General features: G+C 51.0%; 1 protein-coding gene across 1 annotated transcript in view; it reads left to right on the top strand.

Annotated features, from left to right (window-relative positions):
- Nucleotides 1-27,215, top strand: part of ASB18 (ankyrin repeat and SOCS box containing 18) — a 62,009-nt gene extending 34,794 nt beyond the window's left edge. The window contains exons 5-7 of the mRNA XM_047846373.1: nt 6,793-7,297; nt 25,293-25,406; nt 25,913-27,215. Coding sequence (XP_047702329.1) covers nt 6,793-7,297; nt 25,293-25,406; nt 25,913-26,098 — 805 coding nt within the window. The 3' untranslated portion in view covers nt 26,099-27,215. The remainder of the gene's footprint in view (nt 1-6,792; nt 7,298-25,292; nt 25,407-25,912) is intronic.
- Nucleotides 27,216-27,949: the final 734 nt, after the last annotated feature.

Here is a 27,949-nt window from a genome sequence, read left to right as displayed (position 1 = left end):
CTTATCCATAATAGCCAAAAAACAGAGATACTCAAATGTCCATCAATATCAATAGAAGAGGGAATCTGGAAATTGTGGTATATCCAGACAATTAAATATGACTCAGAAATAAAAAAAAAATTAACGAGTTACACATACAACGATATGATGAATGTCAAAGACATTATGCTGAGCAAAAGAAGCCAGACACCAAAAAGGAGAAAATTCTAGAGAACTAAACCATGAGAGAGATCAGAACAGTGATTGCCTGTGGGTGAAGACTGGTGGCCAACACAAGGAAACTTCCGGAGACAGCGAAATATTCTACATTTTGATTGGAATGTCATTTACACAGGCGCATTCCTTTGTCGAAATGTATACAACTGTAGTCTTAAGACCTGTGCAATCCTCCATATGCAAAGTTTACTTCACCTTAAAAATTCGTACATACCTGATGTACATACATACATCAACACCAGGTGTTGATGAAGGGATGCTGGTAAAGATTCTAGAAAGTTAGATACTACTTCAGGGGCAAGTGGGGCACACAGTGGAGATGACTTCACAAAGTCTGTTCCTTAAATCATTTCTCAGTTTGCCAAAATGCAGGGTTTCGCGTGCAGTCCGGGGAGAATGTGCCCACAACATCATCACCAGCCACAACCATCCGTCACTTCAGAAAAAATTTAAGTGGTGGCCATTGCTCGGAGAGAAACCGTAAGGATTGAAATGGCCGGCTGGTCTCTCTCTCAATCTCCCCCCTACCCTTAAGGATTTGTCCATTCACATCAGCCCTTTCAACTGTAAACATTTATGCCTGATAGTCTCACAGCTTAGCATCTCGGAAGAAAGGGAAAGAGAAGAAAACACAGAACAGAAAGGGGCGGGTGGCAGGTCCCCAAAGGAGAGCCTCAGCAGAAGGTCCAGGGAAATAAAGTGGAACAGCTCCTCCATCAAAGTCGTGGGGCAGTGGCTTCCCCGTCCCTCATTCGGAGCCAGCTGGGGAGTCTATCCACAGGAGGGAAACTTCTTGCAATGGCTTCATTAGAAAACACGGCTGTATTTTCCTCCCAAGTCTCTCCCCCGCGTCCCCTGCTCCCCACAGGCTGGCACTTGCCCAGCACCCAGACAGTCGCTCCCACCCCCACCCATGGACCCCGCCCTGGGGCTCCAATCACCCTGCCCCGGGGACGTGTCTCCAGCCCATCAGCCCGCATGGCAACCCTGAGGAAGAAACGGAGCAGCAACGATGATCCAACAAGACTGCTTCGTAACACTCCCTGCGTATGTCATCTCGCATGAAACCCCTTCTGCCTGTCAGAGGGACTGGACAGCAATCGCGTAAGAAGAAGGGCGAAGGCAGCCAGGACTGTCCAAGGACTCCAGCGACCCCCGGCGATAGGAAACACGGTTCCATGTTTTGGTGGTTGCCGGATCATGAAGCGGTCCAGTGATAGCTGGGGTTCCCATCCCAAGCGGGGTGTGCTGGCTGTGGGGTCACCGTCATCTCCCACGTCCCTAACCTTGAGATCATTGCCCAGACCTCAAAAACTGAATCCAGCTGGGGAACATGGGAGCTTGCATGCAGAGCTGCTGGCATGACCCGGTGAGAAGCAAGCTGCTGTTACCTGCCCCACGGACCAAGTCCACGAGGCTGGTGACCTCCCCTGCCTTGTCCTGCCTTCTGGGTCCTGCAGCAAGTTTATCCAGAAATTCTTGTGAAGCGCTCAGAGAAGACACACTTCTCCCCGCCCTGAGGGGCTGCATGGAAGATGTTCTCCACTTCCTGAACGAGTGGATCCATGACTGAATGAAAAGTTCAGAAGTAACTTCTGGAAAATGCCTAGCACGGTGCCTGGCTCAGAGAGAGAGTTTAACAAATGATACGGCAGGCGGGTGGCCTGACAGACAGCTCTGAAGCCAGAGTAGTTGAGATCTCCACCTTGCCGATTCCTGCCCGTATGGCCCTCATGCAAGTCACTGGTCTTTTAAGCCTCAAGTTTCCCACCTGCAAATTCCACCTACCATGCAGATTTGTCGCAAAAATTACAGATAACCTTTTTAAAAAATAACTTAAAAGATCAAGTACTAGAGACCTCTCAGCTCAGATCCAGAGGCTGTGAAATACCTCCTTTGAAAGCTTTGTATAGACCGAGTAATGTGGGGGCGGGGGGGGGGGGGGTTGGTACGCCTGGGTGGCTCGGTCGGCTAAGCATCCGACTCTTGATTTCGGCTCAGGTCATGATCTCATGGTCCGTGAGTTCGAGCCCCAAGTTGGGGTCCGCACTGACAGTGCGGAGCCTGCTTGGGATTCTCTCTCCTCTCCTTCTCTCTCTGAGCCTCCCCTGCTTGCTCATGTGCACACTCGCTTTCTCAAGAATAAATAAAATAAAAAAAAAAGACGAGTAATGGGGAGGAGGGGGGCAGATGACGGCCAGCGTTGAGCAGGCCCAGCCTCACAAAATGCAGCGAGGTTTGGCGGGTCGTGTCAACGGGGAAGAGAGCAAGTAAACAGCAGAAAAGTATTCTTGTGGACCTCTGCACCTGGGAGATTGCCGGGCAGTGCCTCAGGAAGATGCTGGAAGGTAGATGGGAGCCGTGTGTCGGACATGGGCTCAGAGTCCTACTTCCCCACTTAGAAATAAGTTAAAATGACATTAATTCAACAGCTCGATGGGCTCATCTTTATTAACTCCTGCCTTTGGCTCGAGCTCCTTTTTCTGTGTGCTGTCAACCTCAGGCCGCTGTAACAGCCTGTCACCACAATCATCATCAAAGACGGCGATGAGGGATGGGGGGTGTTAGTGTTTGCCCAAGCTGCTTTGTATCAGAGGCTGTTCAGACAATACAGTGTCTCCTTAATCCCCGTAAGACAGAGACAAGTCGTTCTGGCAGGCCGAGATGGGAATGTACTCTTGGTTCCTGACAGGGGCCGTCTACACCGGCCCCAGGCCTTCGTGAGTCGCCTGTCAGGACAGCAAGAAACCTGCTCACGGAATCTGCCCTCAGAGGAGAGGACTCAGCCGAAGCTGGGCTGCCCACACAGTCGAACCAAAGCTTGGGTGCTGCTGTCCTCGCTGGGCCATTTCTTCTCCACTAGAGACACTGACACGTACAAGGTCAGGTCTGGGAGGCCCAGGAGACTGTTCTCACTTATCACCACCCCTGCCCTGTCCTTCAGACTCACCCTCTCGGAGGTACTCGGTACATACTTCCTGAGATAGCTGCTTATACCCGGACAGGGCAATGGAAAATCTGCGCGCGTTCTGGGACCCTGGAATGCTAGCCATTTCTGAGACTCCGTGAACTGTTGCTGTGGCTGGTGGGGGATGGGTTTGTTATCATCAGCCTCCGTTGTTCCTGTTTCGAGCCATAACTCTGATCCATTATGGAAATTTCGAAGATACGGGCAGGCAAAGAGGAAAGAAAAGCGTCCCTCGCCCCATCATCCACAGGTAAACACACATGGGCCTATACATTTCTAGGTTTGTTTCTCTCTGTGCCTGTATGTATCTGGTTTTTTAAAAAAAACAAGACTGTTCAGTGCTGTTTTGTAACCTAATCTTTTCCCATAACCACTGCAAATAGCTTTCCGTGTCATTAAACAGGCTCCCACACCTTCATTTTCGATGACTGCCCAGTGAGCGCCAGCAGAGATGTGTGCCTCAGTCAATTGTTTGTGTTGTTTTCTCTCGTGCGTGTGGTCTGCAACTTACCCCGCTACCTGCTCGAAGGAAGTGCCCAGATTTAGCCAATTAGAGCTCTTCATTAAAAATGAAAAGGGCACCCGCAGCCCCCCGGAGGATGGGCTGGTTGCCCTCGTTCTTCTGAAAGGTATCTTCGTTGCAAATAGCAACTTGGACATCAGCCAGTTAGGCTCTGGACGTGGAAGAGAGGCCGGGTTGTATTTCCCGGTGGACTTCTTTGGAGAGGCTGGGCGGCTTTAAAAAAAAAAAATAGTAGAAGGAAGTGTTTTTGCCATTGTTTGTGAGCGCACACAGGCTCAGCGGCAAAATGAGACGGAACCCTTGATTTCTAACCTCCTGCTGCAGTGTTCAAAATGCCTCCCAGAGAGGCAAAGAGGAAGCTACTCTGAAGCACTCTGATTGTAAAATTTGCATCCTCTCTTAGCTGGTTATTGTCCCCAAGGACATTTCACATCAAATTGTACTTGTTTGTAAAGATTTTTCACCCAAGACAGGCCACCTCTCAAGATAACTGCTGATACGGAGGCTAGAGAAATAGAAGGAATTAGAAATGCCGAGAGTCCCGGGGTAGAAATATACACGGATTTAAGGGCAGCCACTTCCAGCCTGGAAACCCTCGACGGATGATCTCGGTTCAGCCCCCCAGCTAAGTACGTAACAGGAAAAAAGAGCAGCGACATGAAGGAACACTAAAAGACGTTCATTAACGAGACGCGCTAGTCCAACGTGCTTTCAGGGAATACCAATCGTGGGCTAGCTCGGCAACGGGCACCAAAGAGCAGAGACAAATAAAACCCCCATCTCTACACTCAAGGAGCCGACGGCCTCCAGAGAGGAGTCAAACGTGCTGATGAACACTGGAAACGTGGTGTGATAAATGCTCTGCCCCGAGGTAAATTACAACACAGAGGTATGAGCCTCTGCTGGTAGCACCGGGAAGGCGTCGGAGAGGAAGAGGAGGGGAAGAGAGGAGCGCGTGCGCCATCCGGTGAGGCACAGCCTCCCGGGAAGGAGGGGCCTGGGCAAAAGGCATGAGGGTCCTGTCCCAGCAGATGTGTTCTAAGATCCACACCTGGCCGGCACAGGATGGAGCACCAGGGAGTAAAGCTGGTGGGGTCCACGGGAGCTGGGTCAGGCCACCTGGCTCGCACCTGAAAGGCTCTTTCTGGGTAGAACGGAGCAGGGGGCAAATTTAGAGTCTATGGCAAAGGCCTAGGCGAGAAATGATATGGTCCTCGACAAAGGGCAGTGAGATGGGGAATGGAGGGAGGAAGCAGTTCCAGGGATGATAAAGAGGTGGAGTCCATGGGGCTGAGTGACCGGTGGAAGTGTGGGGCAGCTGGGTGACAAAGAAAAGGCAAAGAACACATCACTTACAGAGCAAGACCCCCACGGAGGCAGAAGAGGACCACACCTGGGGGCAGACGGTCGAGAGGGACTCCCTTCGCCAGACACACAGAAGAAGGACAGAAAGATCGTTGCAGAAACGGGTTCTAGCAAATGTGTGTCACTCACAGGCAGAAGGTAGGATGGGTGGCCGCTCCTGAGAGAGCCCCCAAGCTCTGAATGAAGCAAGACTGGATGGCTGACGGGGAGGAGAGGACAAACAGTGCCTCCAACACTGAATTGTTGGTGAACACAAGCTCCCCGAGGACCAGGGGGCCTGGGGGCCTGTATCTGAGAACTGGGTCTCTGCCAGTGGCACCCAGCAGCCAAATGGGGGACAGCAGGTGGATGACCGTGGGGCTCAACGTGGAAGACATGGCCCCTTGGGTCCCCTCGGTTCCAGGGAGCCAGGATGCCAAGAGAGTGGCCACAGCCCCACCCAGGAAGGAAGGAAGCCAGGCAGGGCTGAGAGATGAGGGGCCTAGGACTCAAGTCTCGGCAGACCAGGGATGAGAAGGGGACCCACAGGCCTGGACCAGCCAGCAGGAGCGGAGGCTTGGCCTGAGGCTGGCATGCTGGAGTGTTTGACTCCAAAGGTGAGGCAAACACATCAACGGCCAGGTCGGGGAGCCGACCTGGGAGCAGGTGTCTGAAGTGGGGCTGGTGTTTTGGCAGTGTCCACGAGGGACAAAGGTCAGCACAACGCAGGACTGGCCTCCTGCTTTCGGGGAGAGCTTCCCACTAGCGTCCGAGGCCCAAGGTCCAGCGTGAGCCTTGCCTGGTCATCAGCCTGCCGTCCCCGCTTAGGTAGGAGTCTGGGGTTCTCTCTCCTCCGAGAGGCACTGATGCCTGGGTAACGGGACACTCTGGGGATCCAGTCGGTGAACGTGGAGGCAGCACAAGACACCCACCTCTGAGGGACCGCAGTGTCCTGTGGGCGTCTCGAGCGGGTACAGCCAAGATCCACAGTCTCCAAGGGCAAGTCTGATTGAAACAAAGGTAGCCCCACAATTAGGCATGTTCCACGTACGCTTGCAGCCCTGTAGGAGGAACCCCCAGTGCCAGTCCGTGTCAGTGCCTTGAAGGATGGATGCATTCCCTCTGCGGGAGCGCGGCAAGCCTTGCCTCGCACGGTCACCAAAGCTGCGGTCACCAAAGCTGCGTAGCTTACAGGGTTACCTGCCGGCTGCTGCGGAAGAGCCTGCCGGTCTAGGGGACCCTCCTTAGCACAGGCCTCCCAAGCCCTCTGTGACCGCCAGCCATGACAAAGAGCCCAGGTAGTTAGTGCTTCGAGCACTGTCGTTTGAACCACATTACCCTCCAAAGTAGCACCGAGCAGTTACAAATCCCTCCTAAATTCTAAGTCTGCACGTGGATCCTGAAGAAACGTTGCTAGCTATTTCCACCATTTGCAACGGGTTGGCCCCACCCCCACCCCCACCCCGGTCTGCCATAATCTCATTTTTTCTCCCCAGCTCAGTCTCGACTCGCATAGGCTGGGCACGGGACGGCCGAACTCGGGTCCTTTCTCTCAGGGCCGCCCCCCGCTTTCCACGAAGTCAACTGGCGCTGGGGGTGGCAGCGGCAGCCAGGGTGCGGTGGGGCGGGGAGGGATGGGGGGTGGGGGCAGGGCGCAAGGGCGGGGCAGGGGCGGGGCGGGGCCTTCGGGGGTCGCGCCCCCGCCCCGCCCCGCGCTGACCGGGCCTTGGCCTCCCCGCAGGTGCGCGCAAGCGCTGCTGGAGCACGGCGCCTCGGTGCAGCGCGCGGGCGGCGCGGGCCGGGACACGCCGCTGCACGTGGCGGCCCAGCGCGGCCTGGACGAGCACGCGCGCCTCTACCTGGGCCGCGGCGCGCCGGTGGACGCGAGGAACGGCCGCGGCGAGACGGCCCTGAGCGCGGCGTGCGGCGTGGCGCGGCGGCCCGACGAGCACGCGCGCCGCCTGCGCCTGTGCGCGCTGCTGCTGCGGCGGGGGGCGGCGGCGGACGCGCGCGACGAGGACGAGCGCAGCCCGCTACACAAGGCCTGCGGCCACGCGCTCCCGGGCCTGGCGCGCCTCCTGCTGCGGCACGGAGCCGACGCGGGCGCGCTCGACTACGGCGGGGCCTCGCCGCTGGCCCGCGCGCTGCAGACCGCAGCCTTCGCCACCGAGGCCGCGTCGCAGCGCACGGTGCAGGCGCTGCTCAACCACGGCTCCCCCAGCGTGTGGCCCGACGCCTTCCCCAAGGTAAGGGGGCCCCCCGGGGACGGGCCTGCGGCGGGGCTCGCGCCGCTTCTCAGATTCAAGGGCCCAGCAGCCCTACCCGCGCCCCACCCCCGCGTCCGTATGCAACTTCTGATGGGGGTGGGGGGTGGGTGTGCATGTCTGACAAACTCCCCGGTGAGGCCGAGGGTGCTGGTCTTGGGACCACACTTAGAAGAGCAGGACCCAGAAGCCTCCTGGCCGGAGTCACTAGAAAATTAAGTTGCCTGGGGCGCCTGGCTGGCTCAGTCTGTAGCGCATGGGATTCAGTCCCAGGGTCGTGAGTTCAAGCCCCACCCTGGGGGAGCCTACATTAAAAAAGAAGAAAGGAAAATTAAGTTGCCAACCTGACTGTATCTGTCCATAGTAGTTGCCTGGCGATGCCAGGCACTAAGTTCCATGACGTCATCATGGCCCAAAATATTTTGGCAGCTTACCTCTTGGTGTAATTGGTAAATAATAGGTATGGGTCTCCTGTGGAATCTGAAACGAAATACCCACTCTGACCACCTACCTTACCGATGAGATTAAGAAAAGTACTTAACACTGTTTGCAGATCTCTGCCATTCCGTCCACACCACACTCCTGGGAAATACGCCAGGCTCATGACGGTCTCCTACCTGGGTTTCAAGCAGGTGAAATGCCCCTCGCTGGGTCAGGGCTCTGTTGGGACCTCAACCCCGCTTTGCAGACTTCACTCTGAGCAGCTTGTCACTTTTCCCACGTGTCAGACCTACCCTGAAATGATAAAGATGACGACTAAAGATGTCCCATCAAAGAAAATACTTAGAAGGTGGAAAATGTTTCCAAAAGTTCCCCAAATATTGGTTGGGATAAGAAGATATTGTCCTCCCCATAAAAGACTTCACTGAAGGGAAGTCGTGCCATTAGATGTCAAATGGAGCATGCTTGATTTAAAAATTATCCCCAGGCTCACCAGTCATAAGCAAGAGACATACTTTGGCCTGTTAAGTTGTTTTGTTTTTTTTTAATTTTTTTTCTACGTTTATTTATATTCTTTGGGACAGAGAGAGACAGAGCATGAATGGGGGAGGGGCAGAGAGAGAGGGAGACACAGAATCGGAAACAGGCTCCAGGCTCTGAGCCATCAGCCCAGAGCCTGACGTGGGGCTCGAACTCACGGACCGCGAGATCGTGACCTGGCTGAAGTCGGACGCTTAACCGACTGCGCCACCCAGGTGCCCCTGGCCTGTTAAGTTTTGAACAAATAGCTGAAAAGCTACTACTTTTAAAGGACAGTACTCGGGGTGCCTGGGTGGCTCAGTTGGCTAGGCGACAGACTTCAGCTCAGGTCATGATCTCACAGTGCGTGAGTTCGAGCCCCGCGTCGGGCTCTGTGCTGACAGCTCAGATCCTGGACCCTGCTTGGGATTCTGTGTCTCCCCTGTCTCTACCCCTCCCCTGCTCACGCTCTGTGTCTCTCTGTCTCTCAATAATAAATAAACGTTAAAAAAAATTGTTTTAATCAATGAATAAAGGACAGTACTCTAGGTGGGCTGAAATAGTAAAATTCACACGTTTCTCTCAAATGCTAACTTTGCCAAGTGTGTCTATCAAAACGTAGGTGAAACGTGGAAAACCCACCCACTGGACTCCCTGAGTGTTTCATTACCTCACCACCACAGTGACAAGTAATTCTCTCGTGGCACTCCACTGTGGCAGGATCTCAGTATGACAGGCTCTTGACAGGGAAGGAACACCCACACTTTTATATTCTATAACACTTACATTTCTGAGTCATCATTTACATTGTAATGGGTCCCAGCCTTTATTGGTCTTAGTTCATCGACCAATAAAATGGGATCAAGACCCACCTGCTGTCCCTCCCGTTCACACTGCGTTTGCATTAAAGCAAGATACTTCAGCCCTCGGGGCGCGAAACTGCATAAAGAAGGAAAAAGAAACAAGCAAGACAAAAGAAGTGACTTTACGTGATGGACCAAAAGTGAAAAATACTTGCGGCAAATTCTTTAAAAGAAAAAAAAAAGGTCCACTTGTTTCAGTAGTAACCAGTAGTAAATATTCCTTTGTTGGTCTTAGAATTATGCAATCTTTGTGGGTTTCCAAGTCCCAGGCACGACCTCACTGGGCATCATCCCTAGGGGCAGGGCGTCTAGCGCCTGAACTCTTCAGAGCTGTAAGTACCCTACCTCGACCTTGAGATGCAGGACAAGGCACAGGGCGCCCCCTCTGGCCCCCCGAGGGGCCCTCTCCTGGGATCCGCCCCCCACTCCACCAGCCCCACAGGAATGTAGCATGGTCAGCGGGCTGCAAGCCCGCAGGTAGGTTTGAATGTGGAGGCTGTTTGTTATAGCAGGGACCAAGAGGCCCTGGGAAGTGCTTGGCTCCCAGAAGTGACGATCTGTCTGCAATTTCACGCCATCTGCGAAGGAACTGGAGCCTCCCTGAGGAATCTTAGTACTCCGAGGCATTCACAAAACAGCCGCACTGCCGTTGCCTCCCCTGCACAGAGCACCATGCCCGAACCCGCACATCTTCAGTCCCTGTTTGCTGAATGAGTGCGGGGATGCCGGCGACTCCGGGCCACAGCGGCCTGTGGGTTAAACCTTTGGACACGGGGATCTGACTTCTTTGCGCTGTTCCCCACCCCTCGAGGGGACGCCCCCGGAAGGAGCGCTGGTGGGGTCCGCAGCCCCCGGCCCCCGGCACCGCGGTCAGGAGCAGGTTTCAAAGGGGAACGCGTTTACCACCCCACTGAGAATCTTCTAAGCAAAGACACAAGCGCCTGTGTTGTTGTGGCCCTGCCCCGGGACAGCGGGGCAAAGCACGGAAGCAGCGTGCTCCTGCAGCCAGGCCCCTGCAAGCGGTCGGTCCGCCGGGGAAGGGGTCTGATCGCCACGCAGGACATCAAAGGGACAGACCCGACTCCGCTCAGCAGACTCGTGGAGCGCACAGCAAACACTGAAAACGACTCTGCAGGCAAGACTCAGCACCATGGCGGGGCGTAGACAGAGGCACCAGGGAATGTCACAGAGCACGCCGTCCGTGGGCAGCAGCCGTGCTTTAAATAGATGTAAAGAGACACCCATGGAGCTCAGAATTACTGAGGCAAAGGTTTCACAGCGAGCTTATGACATAAATCACAGCTCCCCCAGGCCCAGACAAAGGCACCGTCGCCGCGGCAGGCGGACTCGAAGCATCCATCGGAGCCGTGCGCAGTGCTCTGCCCCGAAAATCAAAGTGGTGTCACAGCTTAGGAAGCAAGCGTGTTGACAGGAAGCCAGGACTTTCCGCCCGGCTGCCCGCTAGTTAACGCCAGAGTCAGACGGCGGGACTCCAGGGCAGGTGCAGACGCGGCGGCCGGCCGCAGCCAGGTTTGAATTCGGGAAGGCGTCGGGACAGGTGGGGCCCGGCCCGCAGGAGAGTAAGCAGGAGTGTTTCTCTAAACACACACATGTGGACCCGACTTGCTCTGCAGCCGTCCCCAGTGGACCGCGGGTCGGAGGAGGCCTGGTCTGCAGTGAAGGGCTTTGCTGACGTCTCTCTCTCCTTGTGCCCCTGAGCCGGGCGGGGCCTAAATCATTCAGACTCGGCCCGGGAGCGCAGGAAGCACAGGGACAGGACCAGCAATGAGCCATCGGACCGCAGACGTAGGCTGTGCTTCCCACAGGCAGCCCTTGAGCACTTACTCATTCGATAGACATTTCAGGGAGCTACTGTGCTCCGTGTTGGAGTCAGTGTTGAACTGTGGCGTGTGCGTTTCCTGCCCTCACAGAGCTGCCTCACGGGAGTGGAGGACAGCCTTGACTCAGACAACGACACACTCAAGGTGAAGTCGCCACGGCCAGAAAGCTGCTAAACCGAGGCCCACTGTACCTTGAAAGTGCCAAACGGGGGGCCTGACGTGGCTGGGGGGGGCGGTAAGAGGCTCCCCGGGCAGCTGCGGAATGAGCCTGGACCTGAAGGCCGAAGACGCCGCCATGTAAAGGATAAAAGAAGGACCATTCCTGGCAGAAGGAACAGCACGGGCAAATGTCCTGGGGCAGACAGAGCACTGCCGATGTATGCAGTTGAAAGGTGACCCGGTAGCTAGGAGGAAACCGGCCAGAGGGAGCAAGAGGCAGGGGCCTTAAGGGTTAAGGGCTTTCGCCTTTGTCTTAAGAACAAGGGGAGCGTGTTGCATCATGTTAAGCAGCAGAGGTGACGCGATCAAATGAGTATTTGGGATGATATTTCAGCTCGAGCGTGGAGAACATGCCAGAGGAGGGGACTGGTGGAAAATCCAGGCGAGGCATGCGGGTAGCGTGAACGAGGGGAGAGAAGAAGGTTGGTGGCGAGAATGGCAGATTCTAGAAACATCTGCAAATCTCTGGCCTTGCCTCACCTGCTGGGCACCGACCACGCTGAAAGTGCGGACCCAAAGTTTTGGTGTCTTCTTTTTGCCTGATTACAGAACGCGGTAAAGCGACCTCACGGGACCGCCAGCTGCACCAGAGGTTCAGTGGGAGAATCCCGGGGTAGCAGCAGCCACAAACCACACTCCCGTTTCCTGTCTTCACAGAGCTGTGTGTGCGTGTGCGAGCGTCCCCGGTGGGAGGAGGGAGGTGAGCTGTCTCCAGGAGCGCACCTCTGTTTTCCTTGTTCTTGGTTTATTTCTCCATCTACATACAGAGCAATGTGCCTGTGTGATTTTCCCCCTTAATTTTCTTTCTGCCGCCTCATTAGCCGAGGAGAGTGTGCGTGGGCCCTAATGACACCGGGATGTCAGAGCAGTGTGGCAGCCGCATCTCCGCAGACAGCAAGGAGGCAGTGGAGATTTTTTAAACTGTGTTGGCGTAAAAATAATGAAGGCAGCCAGCTGCCTGGCAGACGTGAGGGGGCACGGGGCTGGGGGACTGGGGAGGGCCGGGGAGCCCCAGAGAGGTGGAACAGAGAGACAGGAAATGAATTCCCAGAGACAGGCAATAAGACTTGATCACGGTCTGTGACCCAGGAAGGAGGGGCCCGGAGGAGGGGGCGCTTCTGCTGAGGGAGGGCAGCTCGTCCTGGGAGGGGGGACGGTGCGGGGAGGCCTCCCAGTCGCTGGGAGCCATTTAACGTTTTGCAGAGAGTAAGTTTGAGGGCCACTCGCAGGGTCACTGGAGGGATACGGTCAGCCTGGGGAGGGTCTGAAGAAGCAGGCGTTGCATAGGACACCATATACGTGTCAGCAGACTAGATCTGGAGGGCCCGGTGTGAGCCGCTCAGCTTGACGGCGCGGTTTTCTCCCAGTGCAAAAGGGGGACAGTCGAAATCGGAGACCACCGTGCTCCAGGAAACGGCATGTTAGTGGTGGCTTCTGGAAGCCAGAAATACCCTCACCCCAGGGGCACACTGTGTGCTGGTGAAGGGATAAAGTTGGGCTCCAGGGCTTGGGTGGGAAGACGTCTGCCTGCCCGGCTCTCCCTCTATCTCCATCTCCGGCATTCACCGTCTCTCTCCTTCTCTAACGCCTGCTTCTGACTTCGTAAGAGTAATGGATTGGGACAAAACACAAATTTGGGGTAGGACGGGGCCCAGAGATGATCATTCTTACAGTAGCACTGCGATGACCAGCTTTTAAAGTGCAACTGCTCCTGTCCCCGTACTAGAAGAGCCGCCAAGACAAGAGGAGGGAAGGGAGACGGGAAAGGGAGCCGGGAGAGAAAGCAAATCCTCAGCACTGCCCGAAGTTTTCAGGCAGTCAGGTGCACATTACAAAACTGTGTTTAAAGTCGACCGGGCATGGGGCGCCTGGGTGGCTCAGTCGGTTAAGCGTCCGACTTCAGCCAGGTCACGATCTCGCGGTCCGTGAGTTCACGATCTCGCGAGATCTCGCGTGATCTCGCGTGAGTTCGAGCCCCGCGTCAGGCTCTGGGCTGATGGCTCGGAGCCTGGAGCCTGTTTCCGATTCTGTGTCTCCCTCTCTCTCTGCCCTCCCCTGTTCATGCTTTGTCTCTCTCTGTCTCAAAAATAAATAAACGTTAAAAAAAAAATTTTTTTTAAAGTCGACCGGGCAGTAGGGGATGCCTTGGGAGATACAGTGCATTCTCGGAGATGGAGCAAAGTGCAAAGGCGGAAACCTAGGAAGCCGGGTTGCATGGCAACCTGCAAGCTGTGCTGGAATAGGGTAGGAGAAGAGGGCTCCCAGGGGGGCGCAGTCACCAGGTGAACGTGCAGGCGGAACAGGGCTGGGCATGGTCCTCTCGAGCCTTCCTCCACACGCCCCCCCCCCCCCCCCCCCCCCGTTCTCCCACCGGGAAATACAGCATCACGGACCTCGCCCGCATTTTGACAGACCTCCCGTCTGGCTCTTGCCTTAATCAATGACAAATAGGCAGACATATAAATAGACTCATGAGGGGGGAAAGGGGGCAGAAAAACAACAACAACAACAAAATGCGGGGACGGCATCCAGGGAGTGGAAAGGAAATCCATACCTCTCATCAAAAGATCCAGAAGAAAATCTGAGAAAGTGTGTGCCGTCATCTACAGAGCGCAAGAGGACATAGCCTTTAAGTGCCTAAAGCAGAGCCGGTTAAGGGGACAAGGCAGTAGCATGATGTGACGTGGGGGGTGGGGTGGGGACAAGGTTATACAGCGGCGGCTTGGACAGCACCTGAAGGGAAGCAAAAAGCAGAATTGATTCATAAAAGGAACCAAGTCGGTGACGAAAGTGACGGAGCTGTGCTGTTGGCACGTGTGACCTCAGATCCACTCCCTGGCGTCCCTGCCTTCTGCTCTGCATGTTGAGGGCTGGGGACGGTGCGGCTAGACCCCTCGAGCTGAACTCAGAGTCCCATACCAGCCGGCTGCTGGCTGGCTTCGGCGAAAGGAGACCCCATGAAAGGGAGGGAAGAAGCCTGCATTTCCAAGGCTCCGGCGCCCTGGATGGCTCCTCCCCATACTCCCAGCCCCCACCAGGTAGACTTGGTTCCAGCCTCCATCATATCTCATATAACAAGAAATGGAGAAGTAAGGACAGGCTTCGGGATGGATTGTTTCTGTGTCCCCAGGAGGTCCCCAAGGAACCAGATGTTTTCCAACCTCTGTGACTTGGCTTCGTCCTCAGGATGGCTCATCTCTTGGTCGGAAAATGGCTTCCAGCAACAACTGGGCCAGCCAGCTTCCTCGTTTCATATCCACTTGTTTTTCTCTAGAAGCCCCGAGGAGGCTCCCCTGTGTTTCACTGGCCCCGGTGGACTTAAACCTGCACTTTCCCAAACCAGTCATGGCAAGGGGAATGGAGTTATAGCGATTGAATTAAACTAATCCTTTGGAGTGTTGGAAAGTCAACCACAGTGTGTTAGCTACAAAAGAAAATTAACATTAAAAGCTGTTCCTGGGGCACCTGGGAGGCTCAGTTGGTTAAGCGTCCGACTTCAGCTCAGGTCGTGATCTTGTGGTTCATGAGTTTGAGCCCCGCGTCGGGCTCTGTGCTGACAGCTCAGAGCCTGGAACCTGCTTTGGCTTCTGTGTCTCCCTCTTTCTCTGCCCCTCCCCTACTCACTCTCTCTGTCTCTGTCTCTCTCAAAAATAAACAAACATAAAACAATTTTAAAAAGCTCTTCCTAAGTGCAAAAGAAAAAAACAAAACCAAGAAACTAGAAGAGAAAGTGGTGTTTATGAAGGACAGAGGGTAGAGAGCCAACCCACAGATAAGTGATGTTGCTGAAGAAGAGCCTAGAACAAATGGATCAGAAATAGTAATCAGGGGCACCTGGGTGGCTCAGTCGGTGAAGCATCCAACTCTTGATTTCAGCACAGGTCGTGGTCTCAGGGTTGCAAGATCGAGCCCTGAGTCAGGTGTGGAGCCTGCTTAAGATTCTCTTTCTCTCCCTCCACCACTCACACATACACACACATACACACACACACACACACACACACACACACACACTGTTTCTCTCTAAAAAAGAAACCAGAAATAGTATTCAAAGACATAATAGAAGAAAACTTAGCTGCACTAGAAATCTTAACTCATAGAAGTCGAATGGATATTCTCTGCAAATCAGTGATGGGAGTCACACTCCTATATACATTCTAGCACAAGTGTTCTAAAAAAGCATGGAAAGGGGCACCTGGGTGGTTCAATCAGTTGAGCGTCCAACTTCTGCTCACGTCATGATCTCGCAGTCTGTGAGTTCAAGCCCCGCATCGGGCTCTGTGCTGACAGCTCAGAGCCTGGAGCCTGCTTCCAATTCTGTGTCTCCCTCTCTCTCTGCCACCCCCACCCCCACTCATGCTCTGTCTCTGTCTCTCTCTGTCAAAAATAAATAAACATTAAAAAAATTTTTAAGTTTTAAAAGCATGGAAAAATCTTGCAAAGTATCTGAGTAGAAAATATTCATAAAGGAATAAAAATCAGTCTAGACTCCAATTTCTCTGCTGCAATATTATCAGAAGACAATTAAATATCATCCTCAGATTCTTTAATCTATACACCCAAGGTGGGGCTCAAACTCACACCAGTCTGAGCCAGCCAGACTCCTCTCATCTTCAGATTTTTAAAGGAAAAGTTTGGTTGCTAGAATTTTAGACCCAGCCAAGATGCTTTTCATTTGGGTGGTAAAAGTAAGACACTGTGTCTTACCAACCTTGCCTTCCTAATGCATTTAACACATATATACTTGGGATTCCTGGCTGGCTCATTCTCATTAGAGAATGCTGTTGATCTCAGGGTTGTGAGTTTGAGCTCCACTTTGGGTATAGAGATTACTTAAAATCATTTGAAAGAAGAAAGAAGGAAGGAAGGAAGGAAGGAAGGAAGGAAGGAAGCTAGAAAAGGAAGTTAGGAAACAAGGAAGGAAAGGAGAGAGATGAAAAGAAAAGACAAAGTTCTACTTATTTATTTATCCAACAAATATTTACTGAGCACCAGCCATGCGTCAGCAACATATTAAGTGCTTTGGGTATAGTTCAGAAAAAAAAGCAAAAAAGTAGTCTTGTCTTCATAGAGCTTACATTTGAGCAGGGAGACAAGCTTTAAACAATGAGCATCGTCAATGGGCCAATAAAATGATAAAAACTATAGTGGGGGGGCAGTTGCAGTTTTAAGCGTAGTACCCAGGGTGGGTGGCTTTGAGCCAAGATTTGAGAGGTGAGTGCATCAGCTGTGCAGGTGTGCAGGTGTATGGGGGGAAGGGGCCAGCTGACCAGCAGCCAGCCTATGGCCTGAGGCAGGAGTAAACTTGACCTGTGTGTGGAACAAGGGGACCAGTGTGGCTGACAGTAGAGAGAGCTGGTGACAGCAGGAGATGGGACCAGGGGTAGGGGAGGGGCGTGGATGGTGTGGGGTCTTGCGGGACACTGTCATGACTTTGGCCATCAGAGGGGTTTGAGCAGAGTGGCAGGACCTGACTAACATTGATGGGGACCCTTCTGGCCTCCGTGCTGAGAACATACATCAGGCGAGGGGGTGCAGAAGTGGGGGGACGACTTAGGAGGCTGTTGCCAGGATCTTCTCTGATTCTGAACATATTTTGAAGACGGAGCCCCCAGGATTTCTTGACAGATTGGATGAGCGATGTGAGAGAGAGAGAGGAGTCAAAGCCGACTCCAAGGCATTCAGCCTGAGACGCTGAAAAGATGGGTTTGCCATCAGCTGAAATGGAAGGTTGTGGGTAGAGTAAGAGAACTGGGGGCTTGTTTTCGATACCAAGTAAGCAGTTGGCTGTCCAAGCCCAGAGTTTGAGAGGGCTATAGTTGAGACTCCGGGTTTTTGTTTGTCTCTGTTCTTCTTTCTTCATTTGTTTTGTGTCTTCAATTCTACACATGAGTGAAATCATACGGTATCTGTCTTTCTCTGACTGACTTATTTTGCTCAGGGAGACTCTCCGGCTCCATCCATGTTGTTGCAAATGGCAACAGTCCGGTCTTGTTTATGGCTGAGTAATATTCCACTGCATATATGGACCGCATCTTATTTACATATGGATGGTACTGAAAGCCAGGAGACCAGATGGGATCACCAGGAAGTGAGAATACATTAAAAAAAAAGAAGAAGAGGAGAAAGGACCTATGAATGCAGGGGTGTTCTCACATCAAGAAGAGGGAGAGAGGAGAAGGCAGCTGGGGAGAAGCAGCTGGTGAGGGAGGTGGGATGAGAGCGTGGCTTCCTGGGAGCCAAGTGAAGAATGTTACAGAGGAGGACCTGACTAACCGCATCAGATGTGGCCCACACAGCACAGGGAGAGGGGAGCACTGCGCAACTGGGTGTAGCAGCCCGCTGTTGCTCATAGCAAGGGCAGCGTGTCTGAGGTATCTGGGGCTGAAGACCATTGGGATGGGAGTACTCCAGCGGACGAAGGGATAAGACGGAAAACCATCTCGGGGTTGGGAAACTCAAGTCTGCAGATTCCCTCCCCTCTGCCTCCTCCCTGTGTCTCAGCATCTTCCTCCTCTTTCCATCCTGACAGCCACCAGCTGAGTTTAGCCGCCACCATCTCTCCCGTGGCCCTTGGACACGTCCCCTGAACTGGGCCCCCTGCCTCCAATATGGCCCCCGGAAACTGTTCACAATGTTGTAGCCATGGTGCTATTTCTGAAATCAAAATCTGATCCTGTCACTCCCCCAGGGCTCCCCCGTGCCCTCCAGGTCTCCCATTTTCATCCTGGAGGTCAGCATTTGGCCTGACGGCACCCTGCCTCCCTCCCCAGTCTCTGGCCCACATGCCCCACATCACGCTCTGTGCCCCGGCCAACATTTTCAGCATCTCCTCACCTCCCAGGCTTGGCCACTGTTTTCTCCACCCAGCACACGCTTGCCCTCTGAACCCGCCCTACTTTCTGTAACTCCTACTCCTTAACTAGGTCTTAACTCCAGTGTCACCTACTCCACAGAGCTGGTCTTCCCCTGACCCAACTCAGCCCCCATTGCAAATCCAAGTTTGACTTAGGTCCCACTTCTAGCACCTCTTGATCCCCCCACCACAGTTGCTATGGCACCTGTTGTCTATTATTGATTTTACTTTTATTTGGGACCATCTAGTTTGGGGCTGTAAAATTCTGGGAAGGCAGAGTTTGCCATTGTAGCACGGTCCCTTGCTTCTCGTAGGAGCTCGGTAAATATCTGGGGTGAAAGGCTTAATGGACAGGTGGTGGGCATACAACTCAGGGAAAATAGAGACAACTCGAGTAATTGTAAGGCAGGTTGTGAAACTAAACGCTAATACCAAAAGTTATCTCTGAAAGAAGTACACAACATAAAATATGACCTTGTAATAATCATGATCTGGAACGAAAACTCCAGATGTTATTAAGGAAGGAGAAGAATTGGTTAGGAGAAGACAGTGGCACATCTAGAGATGTGCCAGGGATAATGGCACATCTAGAACGCAAAAAATACCATTCTAATGTTTAGAAAATATGGGCCATTATTTTTTATCTTGAAGGTAACCACTAGGAGAATTTTAAATAGGATACATACTTCCAAAATATAAGAATAAACACAAGGAAAACACAAACTTGTATAACAGAAATCAGACAACAAAGGAACGGGCATAAAAAAATCATAGAAGAATAGGGGTACCCAGCTGTCTCCATCAAAGGAGCAGGAGACTCTCGATCTCAGGGTCATTAGTTTAGAGCCCCATATTGGGTGTAGAGATTACTAAATACATAAATAAAAAATAATAATATATAAATAAACCTTTGAAAAATCATAAAGAATAAGACAGAGTAAGCCCAAATAGATTATTGATAACAATAAATATACATTTCTTAGACTGCCCTGTTACCAACACAGAGACACTCAAAACACGTTAAAACAGGAACGAGAGGGTTAACAGAGGTAATTCTAGCAAAAACAAACGAAAAATAAAACGATGGATTGATACTAACATGCAACATAGAATTCCCAGGAGATCCACTAACTGAAAGGACAAGATGCCCTGACAGTGAGATAAAGAATATGGTCCAGGGGCGCCTGGGTGGCGCAGTCGGTTAAGCGTCCGACTTCAGCCAGGTCACGATCTCTCGGTCCATGAGTTCGAGCCCCACGTCAGGCTCTGGGCTGATGGCTCGGAGCCTGGAGCCTGTTTCCCATTCTGTGTCTCCCTCTCTCTCTGCCCCTCTCCCGTTCATGCTCTGTCTCTCTCTGTCCCAAAAATAAATTTAAAAACGTTGAAAAAAAAATTAAAAAAAAAAAAGAATATGGTCCGCAGTGAAGAGACAACCATCGGGAGCCTATGCGGCAAAGAAAGGTGATGTTACAATGGAGAAACTAACTGAAAAATAGTAATTCTAGGTGATTTTAAATTCACATCTCAGTCTCTCATAGATCAAGTGGCGGGGACGGGGGAGGAGAAGCTTCCAATCATACATGTGACAAGTGCATGTTGAACTTTGAACCCTGCCAACAGACTACAACTTCTGGTACTCCAAGGCAGATATCATTTAAAGCTGTAATAGAGGGGCGTCTGGGGGCTCAGGCAGCTAACTGTCCAACTCCGGCTCAGGTCAGGATCTCACGGTTCGTGAGTCTGAGCCCCACCTCCCCCTCTGTGCTGACAGTGCACAGAGTCTGCTTGGGATTCCCTCTCTCCCTCTCTCTCTCTGCCCCTCTTCCAGTTGCATTTTCTCTCTCTCTGTCTCTCTGAAAATAATAAATAAGTAAACTTTAAAAAAAAGGCTGTAATACATCAGAAATTAACAGCAAACAGCTAATTTTCAAAAATAACCTTTTGAAAATTGCATAGCACACTCTCAAAAAACTATTGCATCAATACTTACATAATTGCAGAATATTTAAGAAAGAGAGTTAGAACCCTGTGCCTCAAAACTTAGGGCTGTGACCGTACCCACACCACGTTAAAAGTTGCTTTTATTATGACTCAAGTGGAAAAAAATGTTACTAAATTAACTGAGCAGTCAATCCAAGGGGTCAGAAAGAGGAACAAAGGCATTAATAACAATAAGTGGAAAATTTAATGGATTCAAATATTTGAAAAGAACTGGTCAATAAAATCCAATAGGTGATTCCTTGAAAAAACAAATTAGTGAAATTCCAGTAAGACTAAACAAGGAAAAACATTGGAAATACAACTACAGAATTTCTTTTTTTTTTTTTTTAATGTTTAATTTTGAGAGACAGAGAGAGTCAGAGTGCGAGCAGGGGAGGGGCAGAGAGAGAGGGAGACACAGAATCCGAAGCTGGCTCCAGGCTCCAAGCGGTCAGCACAGAGCCCGACGCGGGGCTCGAACCTGTGAACCGTGAGATCATGACTGAGCCAAAGTCGGATGCTCAACCAACTGAGCCACCCAGGTGCCCCCAATTACAGAATTTCAAATGAAAAGGGGTGCTTGTTCCTAGAGAGAGTGGGGATATCTCCCATCCAGAATTTCTCTCCACCTGCGTAGATAGATCAAGAAGGCCCTGGACCCTCTGCCTTCCTGGGCTTCACCAGTGCAGTCTCCCAGCAGACAGTGGGAGAAGGAGGCCAAGTCAGAGGAGGTCTCTGCTTGGCCCCCTCTGTGCCTCAGGCTGGCTGCATGTCCCCAACCCAAGATCACTACTCCTGATAGCCCACATGACTCTCCACCCTTCAGTCCCAGAGGCAGAAGTGGCCCTGCTCCCAGCTCCACATTAGTGTTTTGACTTCCCCTGTACTCACACCGGGCTTAATAGCTCCTGTATCGGTAAACCCTCCCGGGACGATCCTACGTCAGTGTGCTGTCTCTGTCCTATTGGAACTCTGGCAGATACACCTGCAAAGCTAAGTTTCTTTACAATGAAGATTGTTGCCATTTGCAACAACATGGATGGATCTAGAGGGCACAATGCTAAGTGAAATGAATCAGAGAAAGACAGATACCATCTGATCTCACTCATACATGGGATTTAAGAAATAAAACAAACAGGGCGAAAAGAGACAAACAGAAAAACAGACTCTTAACTATAAAGAACAAACTGGTGGCACGTCTGGGTGGCTCAGTCAGGTAAGCGGCTGACTTCGGCGGTTGGTGAGTTGGAGCCCCGCATCGGGCTCTGTGCTGACAGCTCGGAGCCTGGAGCCTCCTTCGGATTCTGTGTCTCCCTCTCTTTCTGCCCCTCCCCTGCTCATGTTCTTTCTCTCTCTCTCTCTCAAAAATAAACATTAAAAAAGAAGAAGAAGAAGAACAAACTGATGGTTACCAGAGCGGGGTGGGGAATGGGTGAAGTAACTGAAGGGAATTAAGAGTACGCTTACCATGATGAGCACTGAGTCATGTTTAGAATTGTTGAATCACTATACTGTGCAGCTGCAACTAATATAACACTGTATGTTAACCATACTGGAATTAAAAAAATTTTTTAAATAAATAAAATAAGATGAGATTGTTTTCCAGGAAAATATAGATTAACAAAATGGATTCAAGAAGAAATCAAGGGCCGCCTGGCTGGCCCAGGCAGTAGAGCATGCAACTCTTGACCTTGGGGTTGTGAGTTTGAACCCCATGTTGGGCGTGGAGTTTACTTAAAATCTGGGGCACCTGGGTGGCTCAGTCGGTTGAGCGTCTGACTTTGGCTCAGGTCATGATCTAGCGTTTTGTGAGTTGGAGCCCCGCGTCGGGCCCTGTGCTTGACAGCTCAGAGCCTGGAGCTTGCTTCAGATTCTGTGTCTCCCTCTGTCTCTGCCCCACCCCATGCACACTCTGTCTATCTCTCAAAATAATAAATACACATTAAATTTTTTTAATAAAAAATAAATAAAATCTTTAAAAAAAAAGAAGAAATCAAAATATACCAATAACCGAGGAAGAAAGTGAAAATATTAAAGTATTATCTGCAGCATAAGACCAGGCATAGACAATGTTAAATGCAAGATCCGTGCCTTCTCGCTTCCAGGAAGTTTGCACTTTTAAAATCTTGGAATGTGCTAAAAGGAGAGAGATTTTCTAAGCTAAGTCGACATAAAGTGATATCAAAACCTGACACAAATAGCTTACAAAACTGAAACAACAAACCACATTTAGTTCTTAGAAGAGATATAGAAATCTTAGCAAATTGAATCTGGAATTTTCTTCAGATTAGTCAAATAGAGTCTGTTCTGTAAAGACAAAAATGGGTCGGTATTGAAAAATCTTGTATCGACTTGCTTAGAAAAAGGCAAAAAATAAAATTAAATCCTAAAATTTACAGTAACTTAGGAACAGAAAGACACTTCCTGAATTTAGAACAGAGAGTCTATCTGAAACTAATATCCAAGGTTATATGGTTTAGTGAAACATTACAGATAATCCTATTAAAATCAGGAATAAGATAATGTTGCCTGCTATCAATATTGTTATTTAACATTGAACTTTAAAGCTCTCACCAATGTAATAAGACAAGAAAAGTAAATGTGAGATATTTATATTGATAGGAGAAAATACCATTATTTGCAAATATAAAGATATATTTGCAAAAATATAAAATATATTTACAAATCAATGAAAAAAATAAACATACTATAGAAAATTGAGCAAAAAACATAATTTAGCAATTCACAAAAGAACACAAATGGTCCACCAAAACAGAAGTAAATATTCCATATTGTACCTATCAAATTTAAATAACTAATGAGATAATTTGGGTAGGGAGAAAGAGATACTCTCATACTCCATTCTTCAAAAAGTGTGCCAATTTGCACACTCACAATTTGACAGCATGTTTTAAAACCTTTAAAATGTACAGACTCCTTGACCCTACATTTCTGCTTCCAGGAATTCAGTGTCAGAAGAGGGCAGAATTATCTTAGCTACATAAAGGGGCGCCTGGAGGGCTCAGTCAGTTGGGCGTCCGACTCTTTATTTCAGTTCAAGTAATGATGCCAGGGTCATGGGATCAAGACCTGTGTGGAGCCTGCTTCAGATTCTCTCTCCCTCTGCCCCTCTCCCCACCTTGTACTGTCTCTCTCTCTCTCTCTCTCTCTCAAAAAGGAGAAAAATAAAAATAATTTAAATAAGAATGGTTAGGGGCAGAAAGAGATAGAATCACATTCAAGAGTGTTCGTTGTTTGTAACATCAGTTTACAGTAGTCGTTTCATTGAATACATTATAATATGTTCATATATTCATCAAATAAAATATTATATGGTCACTGAAGTAATGTTGAAGTGCTCATTTATGATTTCTGAATTGTGCACAATCTGTTTTGAGTGGACAAAACTCAAGTTTCAAAATAATATGCAAAGTATTAGCCCACTCTTATTGTATATATTATTTTTTTTGTCCAAATGCATTAAACATTAGTATACTTAAAATGCTAATAGTGCTTATCTCTAAACAAAGATACACTAATTTCTTGTTTTGTCTTAACATTTTAAAAAGGTTTCATATCTGAACCAAGCTCAGTAAGTTGTGAATGGAGCAACCATACTGGGGGATTTAAGTACTTTCTTCTATTTGACTCAGTTCAGAGAGCCCCAGGGAGCTCAGCCTTTGGCTCTGTTTGTTAATTGCCTGCTATAGATATTTGGTGCCTGATCTTAAGAAAATTGCTTAACCTCAGTTTTCTCAATGAAGAAATACTAAGACTAATTTTACAACCCTTGGTAAATCTTAAGCCTCAAATAGAAAACTATGATGTTGCCCTGCCCTTCCCCAAAATCAAATCTGAATTTGATGAATTTTCCAAACCCAACCATTAATTTACAAAAAGCAGAGGAGGAACATTGTGTCCCCAAGCCCTACAGGAATACTGTGAGCAAAATCCCAACACTGAGAGACTCTGCTGGACAAAGCACCCAGTTTCTTCAATAATCTATAACATGATACACAAATAAGAGATCTGATAATACATCATATCAACCAATCTCAACCCTGTTGGCCTTATTTCAGTTCTTATTCAGACAAACATTTTTTTTTTTTTTTACTATATAATGGCATTGAAGAGAATTGAAGAGAAATTTGTGAATTTAAACACTGGCCATATATTAGATGATGCTAAGAAACTCGTTAATTTCTCAGGTCGTGTAATGATGTGGTTTCTTCTAAAGCATCCTGTAAGAGTCACACTGAAATATTTACAGATGAAATGATAGGATACATTGCATTTGCTTTAAAATAATCGGAGGTATGGGGCGCCTGGGTGGTGCAGTCGGTTAAGCGTCCGACTTCAGCCAGGTCACGATCTCGCGGCCCGTGAGTTCGAGCCCCGCGTCAGGCTCTGGGCTGATGGCTCAGAACCTGGAGCCTGTTTCCGATTCTGTGTCTCCCTCTCTCTCTGCCCCTCGCCCGTTCATGCTCTGTCTCTCTCTGTCCCAAAAATAAGTAAACGTTGAAAAAAAAATTAAAAAAGTAAAATAAAAAATAAAATAATCGGAGGTAACATGGGTGTGGATGGGGTAGGGTTGGCCATGTGTTGATGGGGGGGTGCATAGGGACTATCATACCATTCGGTCTACTTATGTGTTCATTCACATGTCACGATCACAAGAAAAAGCTGATTTTTAAAAAGCAAATAGTGTTCTCATTTCAATCGTAAAATTTGCAAATGAGAAAACAGGACTCCTTTGCCAGCAGAGACTGGAAATAAAATGGAAAGGCCAAGTCGGGAGGAAATACAACGGCAAAGAGATCCTTCTCCCTCAATGTCCTGACACATTAGAAAATTGAGATAAGAATTTGTAAACACCATCCTTGGACCAGACTGCCAACCAACAGAACCTCCTTCCTCTTCTCTGAGTAGCAATCCGGAGGCCAGGAGAGCCCACGGAGCCATCGGCACCCTGTTCCTGGGAAAGTGAATGCGTAAGCACTTGGCCCAGACTCGGGGATGTGCTGCCATCACGGGGCTAAGATGGGCCACTTGCGCTTGTCTGGGAACTAACTTCCGTGGCCCTGCTGTCCTGATCCCTCAAGGGCTGTTATCCCCGGTATGGCTGAGGTAGAGTGGGGTCACACAGCCAGGGAGTGGCCGAAGTGGGACCCAGACACCCCCCCACGTCTGCTGGCCCTTTCCCCACTTGGACCCAGAGCCCAGTCGACGTAAGTTCTGTCCCCCCCACTTCCGACCAGGTGCTGAAGACCTGCGCGCCAGCCCCCACGGTGATCGAGACGCTTTTCAACTCCTACCCTCAGCTCCGCGTGTCCGAGTCCTGGCGGGAAGTGATTCCGGAGGAAGTATTTCAGGTAAGGGAGCGCCCTTCCTTCCCCCTCAGCACAGCATCGCTGGGTTTCTGCTCACCCGCGTGTGCATGTGTGTGTGTGTGTGTGTGTGTGTGTGTGTGTTTCCTCACACTATACCCAGGGAAGCGCAAAGCATCAAAAAAGGACAGAGAAGGCAAAGTGGAGGTGTATCTAGGTACCCAACAAAGTCCACGGTCACTGTCGATTGAGAAACTGTAGGACGTTTCCCGCCCCGCCCAGCCCCCAGAAGCCTCCAGAAGCTCTCCCCTCACGTCTCGTTGACTTGAGTTCTGCGCACATCGCCCGACAGCGAGTGCACCGTGCAGTGGGGGGAGCAGAGCAGGATTTGAGGAGAATACCTGTGTTACCTGTGGTGTCACCCAAAACGGACTTCCTTCAGACCCCCTAGAACAGCACCTCAGGAACATCCACGCGCCCCCTTGGTGGAGGGCGATGCCGGCTGTCAGGTGCACGCGCTCGGGTTGATCTCCCGCCTGCCTTCTTTCCAGACGCACCAGGCCTTCTACCGGTCTTTGTTTGCTTTGGCCCACACCCCCCGCTGTCTGCAGCACCTGTGCCGTTGTGCCATTCGGAAGTTACTTGGCAAGAAGTGTTTCCACCTCGCACCCCTGCTACCCCTCCCAAAGTCCCTGCAAAATTACCTCCTTTTGGAGCCGGAAGGTGTTTTGTACTGAAAACCAGAGCGCTGGGACTGAGGCTCTGATTCTCACTGCTGCCTTCCGTAGAGGCGGTGCGCTCGGGGGGGAGGAGGGGCAGACCCGGACGGCACCTGCCACGTCCCCTGGCGAATGCACGGACCTCACAGATTCCCGGTCACTTTGGAACAGAACTGGCAATAAAAGGCCTTTCTGCCTCTCAGGGTTGCTCGTGAGGGTCAAGGTTGTGAGTGCCACAGTACTGGCATCAGAGAGTACTTTTCAACAGAAGTTGAACGAAAAGATACACGTTTTCCCAAGGCTTGTGTCCTGCCTGCGGTGGGTTAACAGCCTCCATGCTGCCCATCAGACCATCAGCCTCACAGGCACTGTCCCACCCCTCCTGGAGCCTGGCCGCCTGGAAGGGCTCTGTGCCCAACACGTGAGAGGGGTACGTACTGAGAGAGAACACCTGTTTCTGTAACAAGAGCGCCTTTCTGGAGCCCCCTGGTGCTTCCCAGCACATCACAGTCCCGAAGTCCCTAAGGGACATTGGAGGGGTGGCGAGCCCAGCGTTCTGGTCCCATGTGAGTCTTCTGACACTCTCACCAAACCCCAAATGATTCAGCTGTGGCAACCTGCAGGAAGCCAGATGCCAGGAATAGACACGGGTTGGTAGGGGTCGCCATCAACCCAGCCTGGGCATCACATACACAGAGAGCTGCTCAAGGTGTCAGGACTGCATAGGCCATATCTTATTTTCTGTATTCTGGTGCTTTTGGTATCTGGGACCTGGCTGACCCCGGAGGGACTGCCCCTTCCAGGGCTGGTCGATTCCTGAGGACAGCAAACCGTTCACCCCCAAGCACGCTTTTCAAGTGCAACCCCACCAATCCAGAGCTCTCACCCCCACCCGCCTCCTTTACTGGGCTGTCACACTCTGGACTACGGTCCACCTGTCCTAACGGTCCCAGGGCCAGGTGCCAGACAGGTAGGGACAGCCCTTATACCCCAGAGCCTGCTGAAATGACTCCCACTAGCCGATCCTAAGCCCGTCTGTCCCGCCTGGCCCTGTTCCTTCCATGGAAACCACAAGAGAGGCTTTTGTCCACATCCCTTCCCCCAACCTCCTGACCAACCCTGGTGCTTCCCCACGTGCCCGCCCCATGGCATGCCGTGTCCCTTCTCTTGGGAATGGTGAGTAATAAACGATCTTTTCCATGGTAGCTGTCCTCTAATCTGTTTGCCTCCACAAGCCCTCAAAGTTTTTGTCAATACACCAGATTGCGAAACAAGAACTCTTCGCCACCATCCTCTGGGGATAAGCAGGGGCTCCATCTTTTCCGGTTTGAGCCAGCGCACGGGTGTGCTGAGACGGGTCTGGGGGGCGGGGCATGCCTCCCACGGCTGCCGATCTGGAAGGGAGCGCACAGCCTAGGCAGCACCTGCAGCATAGATGGGCTGCTGTGTGCGCCATGATGAGGCCTACTGTGGAGCTGCAAAAGGCACCAGCCACGCCCCCCCCTCCCCGTGAGGGCAGACATCCTGAAGCAGGTAGCCGGGCTGAGCCTCGATTTCAACACAGTGGGCCAAGGGGGTGATAGGACGGCATCCCTCAGCACCTTCAGCTGACCCACCCTCACACCCCCACCCCAAGAGGACAGCCGTCCCCAAGCCCCTCCTCCATAAACATTCTGCGGTCACCACTGTTTCGAAGGCAGGGTGCAGGAATGTGCAGGGTGTGGTGGAGGAACAGAGACCCAGCCTCCTGGAGGGGAGGGTCCTTGTGCTTTGGCAGCTGGATGAAGGAAGGACTGGACGGCATGGGGGCACATTGGGAGGGTCTTGGCTTCCAGACCAGGGCTTCTGAATTTCCCTGGAGAAGCCGTG

Source organism: Prionailurus viverrinus, unplaced genomic scaffold (assembly GCF_022837055.1).
Source record: "Prionailurus viverrinus isolate Anna unplaced genomic scaffold, UM_Priviv_1.0 scaffold_39, whole genome shotgun sequence".
Taxonomy (NCBI): Eukaryota; Metazoa; Chordata; class Mammalia; order Carnivora; family Felidae; genus Prionailurus; species Prionailurus viverrinus.
The sequence above is the reverse complement of the archived record's forward strand: the minus strand, read 5'-3'. Positions and strand labels throughout refer to the sequence as shown.